The 14,236-nt window shown below is 44.1% G+C and overlaps 1 protein-coding gene across 2 annotated transcripts in view; it reads left to right on the top strand.

Annotated features, from left to right (window-relative positions):
- The window catches only part of LOC102193214 (Krueppel-like factor 7), a 51,726-nt gene that overhangs the window by 18,970 nt on the left and 18,520 nt on the right, over positions 1-14,236 (top strand). For both annotated transcript variants that reach the window (XM_005742255.1, XM_005742256.1), the window contains one exon: positions 11,135-11,762. In XM_005742255.1, coding sequence (XP_005742312.1) covers positions 11,135-11,762 — 628 coding nt within the window. The remainder of the gene's footprint in view (positions 1-11,134; positions 11,763-14,236) is intronic.

Genomic DNA, 14,236 nt, shown 5'->3' with positions numbered 1-14,236 from the left:
ATGGTCAAAACGGTGTCGATTGGAAGTTTTGAATGTCAGTTTTGATTCATTTTTCAATGAAATGCCCAACTCTACTTACCAGGCAACCTACATATCGCAAATGTCGAGCCCAGCATTTTATGTTACCTTCTTACAGCGGTGAAATTGACTCATTTTGAGGCGTTTAATGTATAGACGGTTGTCATTTGTTTTTCTTTTTGTCCCGAGCGTCCAAAAATTCACTTTAAAGATGAATAAACCCATTTTAGGAAAGGTCATGAAATACAAGATGAAGGGGTTACATGATTTTTAAAATGCCAACAGGTCATAGTGACCCGTTGGCACTTCTAGTGTTAAAGTCACATACGGTAAAGGTTCTGACCGCTTTGAGTGACATCTGTGGCTGGTTAGCTGTCTGCTACTCCTCACCTCAGCTCATTTTTAAATCACTGAGCCGGACCTCTTGACCTTCTTTGTGGTGTTGGTGCCTTTTGGAGCATTTTTAATGAAATTATTTAACAATAATACGGTTTGCTGTGTGGTTAATTGTGTTAAACATGCAGGAAGTCCATGCTGCAGTTCAGCTCAGTAAAATTCTATTATTTTAATAGAATCAACCGTGCAGTGAATGCCCATAGAATATAAAATGTCTCATGTGTATCTTTTACTTTCCCTTTTGTACTTTAATACATCACGATCTCATGGCAGTTCCTATACTTCCATATACTCACAACCTGTGATCTACTGATTAAAATTTACTGATTACTTGATTTCAATGTTGTTGTTTTTTCGTATTTCTCAACATTATTTTGTGTCCCTGAACATGATTTTTCCATCATTCTGCTCTCATGTGTCATTTCACCTAATTATGTTGTATATGTGCAGTGACAGTAAATATATCATTATTAAGTCCATGCAGTTTAACCCTAATTAGCAGATGCCTGTCTGTGCATTGCATCCGTGCAGTTTGTAGATGTGCCTTGCGAATTGAGCTTGTCAGCATTAGATAACTCTACCATTCCAACCACTTTAAACCAGCATCCTTACAGAAGTCCAGTGGGTGATGTCACCTTGGCCCTGTTCATTTTTTATATACAGCCTAGACTCGTGCTAGCCACACACCAGCGTGCAACAACTTGAAAGTCCTAACAGGATGGTGGGCAACATGTGTGAACAGTTAGTGGACCTTGTGGTGACATTGTTTTTATCACTTGTATTATTTGTTCATTTATTTATTTCGTTGCCATCCATGTTGTTTTGTTATGGGAAAACAGAGTGGGAGGTCCCCGGTGTCAGGGTGATGGGGATGTGTGCCTTTCTGTTGTGTCGGCTCGGAGAAAGCAGTGGGAAATGTCTTTCTGCTCCATTAGGCAGAGGTCACCAGGTTTTTATGCTCTGAGTGCTCCATCATTGTGGCTTTCCTGCTAGATGAAAGGTGCTTTGAAGATCACACACAAACAGACAGGCACACACATAAAGCTCCCATAACTGAGGCCTTACTTACTGTGCTCCAATCTAAAGCAAAATAAACCTTATTCTCTTACTGAGGCAGTCGCTCTGCGAATGTAACCGATGAGCAAACCCTGCTGGATTCGAGGAAAGCGAGTCCAGCAGAGCAGGGATAGAAAAACGGCGCCTATAAACAGCTTCGAGTGGCCATTGTGCCTATTAGTGCACCCATCCAAACAAAAATTGACTGCATATAAAGGAGGTGTCAGGTTAACAACCAAATGTGCATTATTCCCTCAAACCCTGTCAGCAAATTGTGATTTAACAACTGGCAGTGTCTGTTATCAGCTCGAAGCCCACACTGTGTAAAGCCGCCTCGAGCTGCTGCGTTGCCAGGTTTTGACGGCGGCTCTGATTATTACTGTGAGGCTAATGTCGCCTGATAAGGCAGTGTGTGTAATTAAGCTGTTTCCGTAGTGTGTTATCGAAGCTAGGTGAGGCTCGGCTGCCTGGAGAGATGGAGCTGTTAGTCAGTGAGGAAGAGGAGGACGCCTGTCTCCTGTCTGTGGCATTTAAAGCTTCCTGTCCTTCTCTCCCCTGTTATTCCTCCCTTACTCCAATCTGCAGCCTTTTATTTCCTTTTTTTGTTGCATACACCACCCTGTACCTCATCTTCAACTTAACCTAAATCAAAACCTGCTCATCTTCCACACACTGAGGCCTGTTTCTTCATCTCTCACTTGTCTGTCATATGTGTCTCGTCTCACCGATTTAACTCGGTTTCTCCTCCTTCAGCTCCTTCTCTTTGTGTCTCTTCTCCCTGCTTCGCTGCTCGGCAGCCCCTGCCGGGGCATCGGGAGCTCTAAGATCCCTCCCGGCCAAACACCGCACCCCCTGCTGCTCTCTCCACTGAGAATAACGCAGCAGCATGAGGGCGCTCCGCTATTCAGATCAGCATAGAGGAAAATGAGGCGTTATCTCCCACCTGTCTCCCCCACATCCACCCCCTCCATCCTTCCCCTCCTTCTGGCCCTGTAGGCAGGTTACCCGCTCATATGGGATCTGCGGATGACGCGATGCTTCTCTCCAAGGAGTCTAGAATCTGGGGGCCAGCTTTCTTAAGTGTGCAAGGAGCAAACCCTGAAGGGGAGCTTAGTCGGGAGGGCATGCTTTTTTGGAGATTTTATGTGTGTGTGTGTATATGGGTGAGATGGGGTTGGCGAGGGGGGCGGGTGAGTATTGCTCAGTGAAGCTATAGATTACCGTCTCTGTCAGCTGCGACGGCCACTGCTGATGAGCTCCTGCATGGTATCATTTGGTATCGATTAGCAAACACACACACACACACAAATGCACAAAAGCTTTTGGCGAGATGGCCGCCGCCTCGGGCTACTGGTCATTTAGCTGTCACCTCAAAGTGATGGTTTGGCCCGGCTCACCAGATCAATGCGAGACACAGACCTTATAACACACTTTGGGCAGGAAAACACACACATAGCGCACAGACACACTCTCAGACATGCTCTCCGAATCGAGTGCCCGCCCAAACTTTTACTTCGATACAAGTGGGAGTCGTGTTTCTGGATTACAGATAACAAGATTTAAAAAAACAAAAAAAACAACTGTCCTAAAATGAAATCCAAAGAAAAAGAAATAAAGGATAAGACAATCTGGTTACTTGGTCGGCTGCAGGCAAGATGTGAAAGCTGATATGATTGTTACCTACCTGTAGGGTAACGCTGTGATTAATTTCTCAGAGGGATTTTAATCACAGCCGATATCGCAGCGTTATTGCATTCACGCCCCGTGAAAAGAGGCCGAGGCCGCCCCATTTTCTGTGACCAATGACATTGTGTGATTTAAACAAAAGCATACAAGAGGCAATAAACAGACTGTCACTTGGATGCGACGCAACAAAAGGCAGAGAGAAGCAAAGCCGTATGTTAATACATGAATGTTACTGGCTTTTAAAATGAGTAATCAAACTCCTGCTACATATGAAATTGGCCAAAACAAATAATCAATGTGTCATGTTGATGACAAAGAGATTTCTTTAGGGGGGGTGACAAACAAAAGCGCATTCTGTGCAACCTCTATTTTGTTCTTCTGAAAGCTTCAAAAGTCAGCACGGCTAATGTATGCACCCATCTAAAGACATCACTCACGTCTGTGCTGTAAATATTGTAACAGCTTAGTTTTGTTTAACACAAAAACTGAAAATAGAGGAAAACATACAGACTGTTTTCTATCTAAAGATAAAGATTGCTCTCAATCCAAGAAAAATTAGCCAGGGGAGAAGTACCAATATTTGCAGGTCCTCTAATGCCACTTGAGGCTGGCTGAGTCAGTACTCCTACAGCTCAATAGTAAAGTTGCAGAAAATCCTGTTCATATTCTCCATAGGGATTTTGATTATGAGACATAATGTTGTAACCATCCAAAGTTGGCTCACTGCGGAATCCCAAGTCTGTCTGATATCATCTTTATTTTACCAAAAAACTTGTTTTATCCACAATAACATGGAAAGAACTACTCTACCCACAGTCCAAAACTGAAACAGCAATGTTTCTGATTGATGGAGGTCCCTGTACCACGGAAATGTTTAAACCCTAAATTACAGTGTGAAACTTCACAAAGCACCTGAGCGGTGATTGCAGTCAGGAACTAAACACTGGGCCATACCTTCTATACACAGACAAACTTTATAATATACTGTAATCTGTTGTTATACAAGACTATTATTAATCCTAGAAAAGCAACAGTAGTGGAAAGAATTGGTTGTCATCCATATTGGACATGATACAACCATTGGTTGCTAGGGGAAAATGTGTATTATTGTAGTGGTATGTGGATGTTTCTTACTGTTGTTGGATAAACTGGTTGCAAAGATGGTGTTGCACCTAAATCCCTGATGGCCCCATGATCGGAAGGTCGGTGGTTCAAATCCACTGAACAGCTACCCTGCAGTACCCCTGAGCAAGGTACTGTCCCCACACACTGCTCCCCGGGCGCCCAATGACTGCCCACTGCTTCACTGAGTGAATGGGTTAAATGCAGAGAGGAATTTCCCCAAGGGGATCAATAAAGTATACTTTCTTCTTTTAAAACCTCCTGGTGGTTGCTTTGGTTGCTGGCAGGTTGCCACAGTTGGCTGTTGATTTTTATATTTTTCAGTCTGGGTGGTGTAACACACTTGATCCTGCATTGCCACCATAGTTGTCACACATCCAAAATGATGGACGAGTTAACATCAAGTGGTTAGTGGTCACGTGTCTCTAAATCTCAATAAACAGCCAATTTAACAGTAGAAATTAAAAGCTTGTTACAAGAAGACATTTTGGGTTTTGTTTCTGATTTCTTCTTTCGTAACAGCAACACAGGATCTAAACTTTTCAATTAGTCACCAGCTTTAGGTTAAAGTTTTGCTTTTTTGTAACATGAATTCAGACACGAGCAGTGGTAGCCACTAACTGTCTGCTAGGCGTCATGGCAGCTAATTCATGTCACTAAACTGCACCTCTTAACGATATTTGTGGCGTCATCTAACAAAGAATATTGCTATAACAGCCTATCTCAGTCTGTAAGAGGTCTGTTTGTGCATTCACACAATAAGCTAACTAAGCTAGTTAGCCTAAGCTGGTAACTTGGCACGATATCCTCCTAGTTAAACATTGTGGAACATATAAAACTTCAGTACTAATGTTATTCCAGAAACCAGCAAGTCACATCATAGTGGCTACATAGATCTTTTACATACAGTGCTGCCAGATTGCCTGGTTGTTTACAAATTAGCCTATGCTAAGCTAAATTAACCAGCTGTTTGCTCTAGCTTTTATATTTTCATTTCTTTTCATATAGCTAAAGGCAAAAATCAAAGAAATGCCAAAGTTTTATGTCAGTATAAATATCAAACTGCTATATTAGTTTATCATTACAAATATCTTTGCTTAAGATGTTTTCGTAGCATTAAATTTAAGTTTTATTTTTGTTTTTTTATGACAGTCAGACTTCACAGTGTGTGAAATCTCTAGCCACTACCGAGACTTTAATTCTCAGGAAAACTAGATATCCATGCAACACTGCAAAGAAGGTGCTGCAGGGAATGATGGGTCATCTCTGAAAAGATGTGACAGCATCCCCCCCACTCTCACAGCCTCAGTGTATTTAACAATAGTTCAGCATCACCCCTCCTGCTCAGGACCTCCTTATAGCCCTGCCCTTTTCAACCCTGCTAGCATCAGCTCTGAATATTATTCATAGCACCTTGTCTCTATCAAGGCATCTGTAAAAACTAAACACGATCATCCTAAAATTAATGAGCCATATCCACCCCATTACATTTATCTGTTTAGTGGTGTTTTGGGCCTTCCTTTAGGGCATTATGCATGCTCGTCTGTTCATATTTATAACCCAGGCTTTTTATTAGCAGCGTAGTGGGGTGCTAACAGTTGGGAGGCAGCATGCGCTTTGATGGTGATGGCAGGCGGCTCAGCGCAGGCCAAATGTGAAGGGAGGTGATGGAGAGAGAGAGGATCAGCTGCCAGGCCAAGGGCCCCCATGAAAGAGGGGAGGAGTGAGAGCGAGACAGGGAGGAGGAGAAATGAGAAAAGTCAAAGTGTGAAGAGTGCAAGTGAGTGAATCGGGCCTGGTTCACAGCTCTCAGCCCACTCGACTTTGTGAAAGGCGTGTGAGTCTTGTGATCAGCGAATATTTATCACACCTGCTGTATTTTAAGCCTCACTAAGCAGAGGTGTGTTGTGCACGTGTGATTTCAGAGTGTGGCTCAGTAAAACAAAAGGCAGCAAAGGAGGAGGAGGAAAGGCAGTTTAGTTCAGTTGATATGAGCTTGATCAAAAAAATTTACATGAAACCAGCTTCATGATATTTTTATTTATATTTTTGTGCCTGAGCTTTGTGACTTTGGAAGCTGAAATGTATTTTCTCGTGGACCGTTAAATAAGATAACTGTTAGATAAATAGGAAATCTCACGAGTAGAAACTCATGCAGCATGGAGAAAAGACACATGTCTGATGGAAACTTGGTCCATGTGTCGCTGAACCTTTTTAAAATGTTTCTGTGCTAAATGATCTGATAAAAAGGAAGTTCTTTTCAGCATAGACAATCTTTTGTTTCTTGTAAAGGTTATTTTGAGCATTCTGAAGCCACAGCATGAAATTAACCAGAGCTGTGCTCAAATTGCAAACGATGGTGAGAAAAACAAAAAAAATGGCTAGAACAGCCACAGTAATACAAAATTTAATGTAAGAAAACCCTAGAAAACTCACATCATCTCAGTTTTTGAGATGATGATTTTCTTTATTAAGGAATAAAAGTTATCCAAACCTACTTGGCCCTGTGTGAAAAGGTAATTGTCCCTTTACACTAATAACTGGTCGGGCCATACTTGACAGCAAGACCTGCAATCAAGCGTTTGTGATAACTGGCAATGAGTCTTTCAAATCACTGTGCAGGAATTTGGTTCACTCTTCTTTGCAGAATTGGTTTAATTCAGACACTTTGGAGGATTTTCCAGCATGAACGGCCAAAACATTTCAGTCTGAAAAGTCCAGACTTTGACTTGGCCACTCTAAAGCCTTCATTTTTTTTTTTTTTTTAATCATTCTGAGGTGGACTCACTGCTGTGTTTCTGATCATTGTCCTGCTGCATAACCCAAGTGCTCTTGAGGTTCAGGCCATGAACTGATGGCCGGACATCCTCCTTCAGAGCAGAAGTCATGGTTCCATCAATTACAACAAGTCGTCCTGAAGCAGCAAAGCAGCCCCATCACACTACCACCACCATGTTTGACTGTTGCTGTGATGTTCTTTTTATGAAATGCTGTTACTTTTATGTCAGATATAACGGCACTTAAACCTTCCAGAAAGTTCAGCTTTTGTCTCGTCAGTCCACAGAATATTTTCCCAAAAGTCTTGGGAATCATCAAGATGTTTTTGGCAAATGTGAGACGAGCCTTTGTGATCCTTTCTGTCAGCAGAGGTTTTCTCCTTGAACTCTCTCATGGATGCCATTTTTACCCAGTCTCTTTCTTATTGTGGAATCATGAACTCTGACCTTAATTGAGACAAGTGAGGCCTGCAGCTGTAAAAACCCTTAGAAGTGGCTTTGTAACCCTTTCCAGACTGATAGATGTCAATGACTTTGCTTCTCTCCTGTTCTTGAGTTTCTTTAGATCGTGGTGTGTTAGCTTTTTTCCCCCTAATAATGCTAACAACATCTACATACATAATACAAACAAACCTTTTTGTCACTTTTGGAATCCCAAACAATTTATCACCATGTTCATTACCTTGTTCGCTAATTCCTTTTTGGTTTGGTTAGCATGGTGCTGCAGTGATTTGCACTTCACCTTACAATAAGAGGTTTTACACTCAAGTCCACCGCCTACCTGGGACCTTTTTGTATGGAGTTTGCATGTTATCCCTGGGTACTCTGCCTTCTTACAAATGTTCAAAGACATCCATGTTAGGTAATTATTGATTCTAAAGTAGTGTTAGTGGAGACCTGTACAGGGTGTACTAGACCCTCCCGAAGACCTTGAACTAGGTAAAGGAAATTAATCGATAAACTAAATATGATTAAAGATAATATATAAAATTAATTAATTAAATCTGATTGATAATGAACAAAATTCCTCCTAAAGTTGGTCATTGTATCTTTCTTTTGGAACATCCAGGAGCAAATGCTGCAGATGACTAGTTGATTCAAATCGAGGCTATTTTTAATGTGAAGCAACATTGCTAATGACTACACCACCGTGCATGTAGATCTACTGTGTACAAATGGCATCCACGATTTTTTCTCTTTAAATACAGAATACAACAGAAAAAAGAAAAACAACAAATGAAAAAATACATGGATGTCTGGAGTTGCTGGGAAGTCACCCAACCACCCGCTTGAAGGAGGAGGAGGAGGTAGAGGAGGAGGCGGGGCTGCTGGAACGGCCATTGGATTGTCTCAGCTTATCTTGGCTCGCATGAAGGAATCATCCCGAAAGCCTTTTAGGAAACGGACCCTGGCTTTGTGCAGAGCCAATTGATGCCGACTCTCCAGATCGGCGTTTGTCCAAATGGAGTCGAGGCGGGCCATGAGTGTTCCTTTATCCTGGCTGTTGTGGGATGCTTTGGCTCTTGATTTCACACACACAGATGCCAATTGCACATTCACTTCAGGCCACAACAGCAACGAGCAGTTTATGCACGTGCGTAGGTGTTCACACAAACACCCGTACAAGAGCTGCATGATTACACACACGGTAGCGCAATTATACACACGCGCACTTGCAATAATTACGCGTGCACGCACACACACACACACACACACACACACACACACACACGCACACACAAGACACTGGCATAATTACATGCGGCCACATACATACACCCACACCACTTCACAGAGGAACTGCTGATCAACTGCATGACCTTCTCTCTAACAATGTTAATGTCACCACCTGGGGGAGGTTGGAGGGTGGGGGGGGGCTTGATGGAGTGATTGGAGTGAAGAAAGACAGATTCAAAGAAAGAGCCCACGATAAGCTTGTATTGCCCATCACCGCCTCACCTGGGGCCCGCTTTCATCCTCCGTGCAAGGGTTAGCGTCTTCCCATTCTGTGCACACACACCTTATACATGCAGGCATGCACACGCATGCAACGCTGGAGTACACCCCCGGCACCTCGCCGTGGGTCGTAACCGAACATTTATCGTGCGTGAACCCTCCCCTACGTGCTTGCGTGCAAGAGGCCTGTGCCTCGCCCGCTGACAGGATCCTGTTACGGCAAATGTCACACTCCCAAAAAGGATTCACCCCCCCATGGAGAAAATGAAGTCAAGACCTTCGCTCACACTGTGTCACTCTCCCACCTTGTCCCCCCACCATCACTCTCCTTCAGTCTCCTTTTTCCTCCTCTTCTTCTTCTTTTTCTTCTTCACCTTCCTCAGCCCCGCTCTCCACTTATCCATTTCTATCCTCTTTTCCGCTCCCTTGAACTATCGCTGCCTCGCACACACTCACCTTGGTTTGCAGTCCTCAGCATTTTGCCGAATAAAGTACCTTTTAACTGGATGGTTTTTAGCGGATAATTAGTCTTCACCTTGGGAAAGGAAGGGACAACAATGCAGGAGGAAAAAAAGAAAAGTAAAAAGAAAAGCAGGTTGATTTTTTGGGTGGGGGGCAATCGGTGGATGGGCTGAAGGTGTTAGAGGCCATGCTGTAAACAGAGCAGGGTTGCGTTTTTTCTATAGCTCACTGACCGACAGGTGCTTCTCCCGTCACATTTCGACAGCTTCAATATTAAATTCGCTCCCAAAGAGAGAGAGAGAGAACAGCGAGTGGGACGTCTCGTTCAGCGGAGCCATCAACGGCAAAGACCTCTCAGACGGCGCATGAAAGAACGTATTTTTTTAAAGCCATCACCAGGTAAAAAACCCCCAGCAAAAACAACATGTAGGCGTACAGTCTAGGGAGGAGACACGGTGCATTATCTTCACTTCTCGCTGTAGATGTGGTCCAGAGCAGCTTTTTAATTTGATGTCAGTATGCAAATACTGTAAGCAGTCAAGAACAAAAAAAAAACCCCAACAACTCCAAATCTCTTTTTGTTCCTGGAAGAAAATGACTTAAAGGAGAAATCCCTCGGCAACACACCCACCCCTCCACCTCACCTTCGAAACAGGAGAAGAAAACGTGCAGTTTTATTTTTAGAAGGTGCAAACAAGGAAAGGGGTGGTGATGGTGGGGTGGGTGCTGCTGTAAGATTGTAAATGTCTCTGATGTGTTCAGTCTGCACAACCTTATTCCTGATAATGGAACTAGCTGCTCTGTCTGTCAGTGCCTATTTACACACAAATGAAGTGGCGAGTTGCACGCGCCCAGTGGAGCTGCTAGCCTCCATCTCAGCTGTCAAAACGGGTTAGTGGCTACAAGCAAAACACAACGATCCCTCGGATCAAACTGTGGCCGGCCATTCAAATGTAATAGCTTCATCCTTGGACATGGAGCGTCTCTTTCCTCCCCCCTACTCCCCAACCCCACCGTCGCACGCTCGCTCTGCCTCCTAGAACCTTGCCGGCTTGTTGGAAAGTAATAGACTTCTCAGGATGCCAGTTTGCACAAATCTGGGATGCAGCCTTTTATTTGCCCTCCGCGGGGAGAGGTGTTTGGAGTAATAGGGATGAAGCGGACCATAACTACAGCTGAATAAATCTTCCTATCTTGGCTCAGTGGAAGCCTGTGTGCACATGGTTTGTCAAAGCTCCATAAAATGTTGTTTGATAGGAGTTCTGTACAGTTTAGGAGTTCTCCTCCTGCTTTCCCCGTTGCCTCCTCTTTTTTCTTTTTTCTCCTCCCGTGCTACAGCGGTTGCAATCAATCAGTGTTTAATCAGCCGTCTTGCTGGAGTTGCCAGGTAATCCTGGCTGTCTTGGTGGCTATCTGTGTTTGTGTGTGTGAGTGTGTGTGTGACAGCTGGCAGAGCTGCTCTGTTGCCTGTGTGGGTGAGTGGATGGCACCATGCAGGTTTTTCTCTGCACAGCATGTAAAGGCATATCGGATGATCTGATGGGCTGTTGAAATTGTCAAGTGGGATTTGAGAGCGAGGGTGTGCAAATGACCGAATGTGTGAATTTGCCTGGGTTAAATCTAAACCAAGTGTTTTTTCTCCCGCTTTTTCCCTCCTGTAGACCTGCCTGGAATTGGAGCGCTATCTGCAGACAGAGCCGAAGCGTTTGTCGGAGCTCTTTGACCAAGACTTGGATGGCCTCCTAACTCCAGCCTACATGAAGGAGGATGGAGAGGAGGAGCTGTCAGACACCCTGCTCCCCAGCCTGCCGAGCCTCCCAGAACCACCGAGCCCACCTCCGGTGATCCTTTGCCCTACTCGAAAGAACTTCCCTTCCCCTGGCGCTGTGAGGAGAGACCTCAAACCCAAAGGACAAGGGCTGGAAAATGTAGAGGGCATGGAAGGGGTCCACCAGGCTCAGCTGAGTGCCGTCACCTCCCTGACACCTCCGTCATCGCCAGAACTCGGCCGACACCTCGTCAAACCCAACCAGACGCTGACGGCCTCGGCTGATGGGACACTCACCTTGAAGCTGGTAGCCAGGAAGGTGGGGCTTAGCGCAGCCAGGTTGGTGGCGGGGCACACGCTTCCTGTCCAGGTGAAAGATGAAGATGAGGGGGCTGCATGTGTGATCGGGGTTGGAGAGCTACCAGAAAACAAGAAGAGGATTCACCGCTGCCAATTCAATGGTTGCAGAAAGGTGTACACCAAGAGCTCCCACCTAAAGGCCCATCAGAGGACACATACAGGTAGGAAGTCTTCTTCTTCTTCTCTTTTTATCTGCTCCCTTTAGGGGTCACCCAAGCACATCATATGCCTCCATTTCATTTCTAGCATCCTCCTCCGTCCTTCACTGCATCCACAAATCTTTTTTTTCTTTTGCTCCTGCCTGGCATCTTCATCTTCAGCATCCTTTGTCCAACATATCCATTATCCTCTGCACATGTCCAAACCATCTCATCCTTGAATAAACCTGAACTTTCACTCTGATGTACTAATTTCAAATCTTGTCCATTCTGGTTACTCCCAATATAAATCCTGTCATCTTCAGTTCGGCCTCTGAACCACACTCTCCAAGCCATACATCATAGCAGGTCTCACTACCATCCTGTAAACTGTGCCTTTCACTAGTGCTGCTATGCTTCTGACACAAATCACCCCTGACATGCGTTTACTCTCTAGTGAGTCTCTAGTCCTACTGACGGTCCCCTGGACAGCAGGTATGGGCAGCAGTCCTTGTCCTCTAGCCTCTGTAAGCTTGGTGCACAGGAGAAGGTTCTTCTTAGAGTCGTCCTCTATCTCGCTGTGGACGTCTAGAGCCACAAAAATGACTAGCCAGCCTTCTGGTATGGAAACATGACACAGGAAGGCCTGAGTCTACCTGGTTAGTAGCGACTGTACTTTCAAAATAAGAGGACAGAAATGTTCCACAAGTAAATACCTTGCAGATGGCATCACTCATACGCAATTGAATACGTAATGCATACATAGCGTATAGCTTACACAGCACAGGGCACAATGTCAGATTCCCACTATTAGAACTACTACAGAAGTATTTATAGTCTTATCATACTGTATGTGAAATTGACACACAATATTAAGTTTTCATTTTCAAATATCTTGTCAATAATGCCAATAAATAGTTACCTTTTAACTCCAATTCTGAATTTGAGCAGAATAGTTGGGGCACTTTTCAGATATGATTTCAATAAGCCGCTTTTAGCGCGGCAGCTCTGAGGGCGCCTCTACAATCACAGGTAGCCCCTTCATGAACCTGTAATAAAACTGACTGACGCTCATGGTTGGTGACAGGTTAAAAAGGCTCAATCCTGAAGCTAAATGACCGCTGCACGCCGAGCGAGACACAGACAGACACCGAAGATGAAAGAACAGGATTCAAAGAGTATTTTCTTCTTTTTTATAGCACACACTCTGACTCTTTTCTTGTCTTTGGATGAGCACTGAGTTGGGGGGTTTTTTTGTGTCCAACCATTTTTCTTCTACCGGTGATGTCTCAAAGCCTCGCCCACTCGGGGAGATGCGTTTAATATGTCGGGCAGTTCTGTAACAATCTTCCGGTTTATCACAGTCCGTGCTTCCACCCTCCTGGGTTTTCAAATTTTTAGATAACCTCACTTGGAAATAACGAGTGCAAATCCACCTGCTACACATTCTTGGAACAAAATGCTCACAAAACGATAAGGAATGTGCAAGAAGCAGCAGCTCTGTAATCACAGAACAGGGTCTGTGCCTTATTGAAATATCAAAAATGAAAGATAAAAATGCGATGATTTGAGAAAAAGGCAAACAATCCCCCCAAAAAACCACGACTCTTATCCTCACTCTTTCTGCTTAAGTACTTCTCTGAGCCAAACCAGGGTAGGTCCTCCTTGTCAAGGTTCTTCACATGAAGGAAGGGGGGGAGGGTTCAGAAGCTATAACTCTCCCGCTCCTCCATCTCAATCCCAAACCACTCAGACCTCTGTCAGGGAGCTGTCCTCTGTCTGAGTAAGTGCGCAGTGATGGATGGATTGACCTGGATAGGCTGCCATTTCCTCGGTTTATTTCAGGCCTTGCCGTCCTCTATGCGTTCTATAAGTCTAGGTCAGTGTTTCTCAATCTGAAGTTGTCAGATTTTGTTTTTCCAGGGTTGGTAATGGGATCATTTTTAAGAACAAGGGAAATATTTTTCAAATGTAACTTTATATTATAATCCCATGAGGCAGGACATGAGGGATAACCATCTCAGCATTTTCTCCAGTGTGTCAGAGATTGCTGTTATTAACTTGCAGCTTATTTAATAATAATAATAAATTTTATTTATGAGCGCCTTTCAAGTCACCCAAGGACACTTTATAATAGGATAAAACACTTAGTAAAACAATGGGAGAATAAGAACAATAAAACAAAAGCACAAGATAAAATGAACAAACAGTGGATTCACAGTGAATATGCAGATTTGAACAGGTGAGTTTTGAGTTGGGATTTAAACTGGAGGAGAGAACCAATGTTTCTTATTTCTGGGGGCAGAGAGTTCCACAGCGTGGGAGCAGAGCAGCTGAAAGCTCTGCTTCCCATGGTGGTGAGGCGGAAGGAAGGTACAGCAAGCTGGATAGAAGAAGAAGATCGAAGTGAACGGGCAGAACAGGTAGTGGTTAACAGGTCAGAAAGGTACGGAGGAGCGAGGTTATGAATGGCCTTGAAGGTGAGCAGAAGAAGTTTG

The sequence above is a fragment of the Pundamilia nyererei genome, unplaced genomic scaffold, assembly GCF_000239375.1.
Source record: "Pundamilia nyererei isolate P.nyererei 1_Seehausen unplaced genomic scaffold, PunNye1.0 scaffold00118, whole genome shotgun sequence".
In the NCBI taxonomy this organism is placed as follows: Eukaryota; Metazoa; Chordata; class Actinopteri; order Cichliformes; family Cichlidae; genus Pundamilia; species Pundamilia nyererei.
Note: the sequence above shows the minus strand (reverse complement) of the source record. Positions and strands in the feature narration are given on the sequence as shown.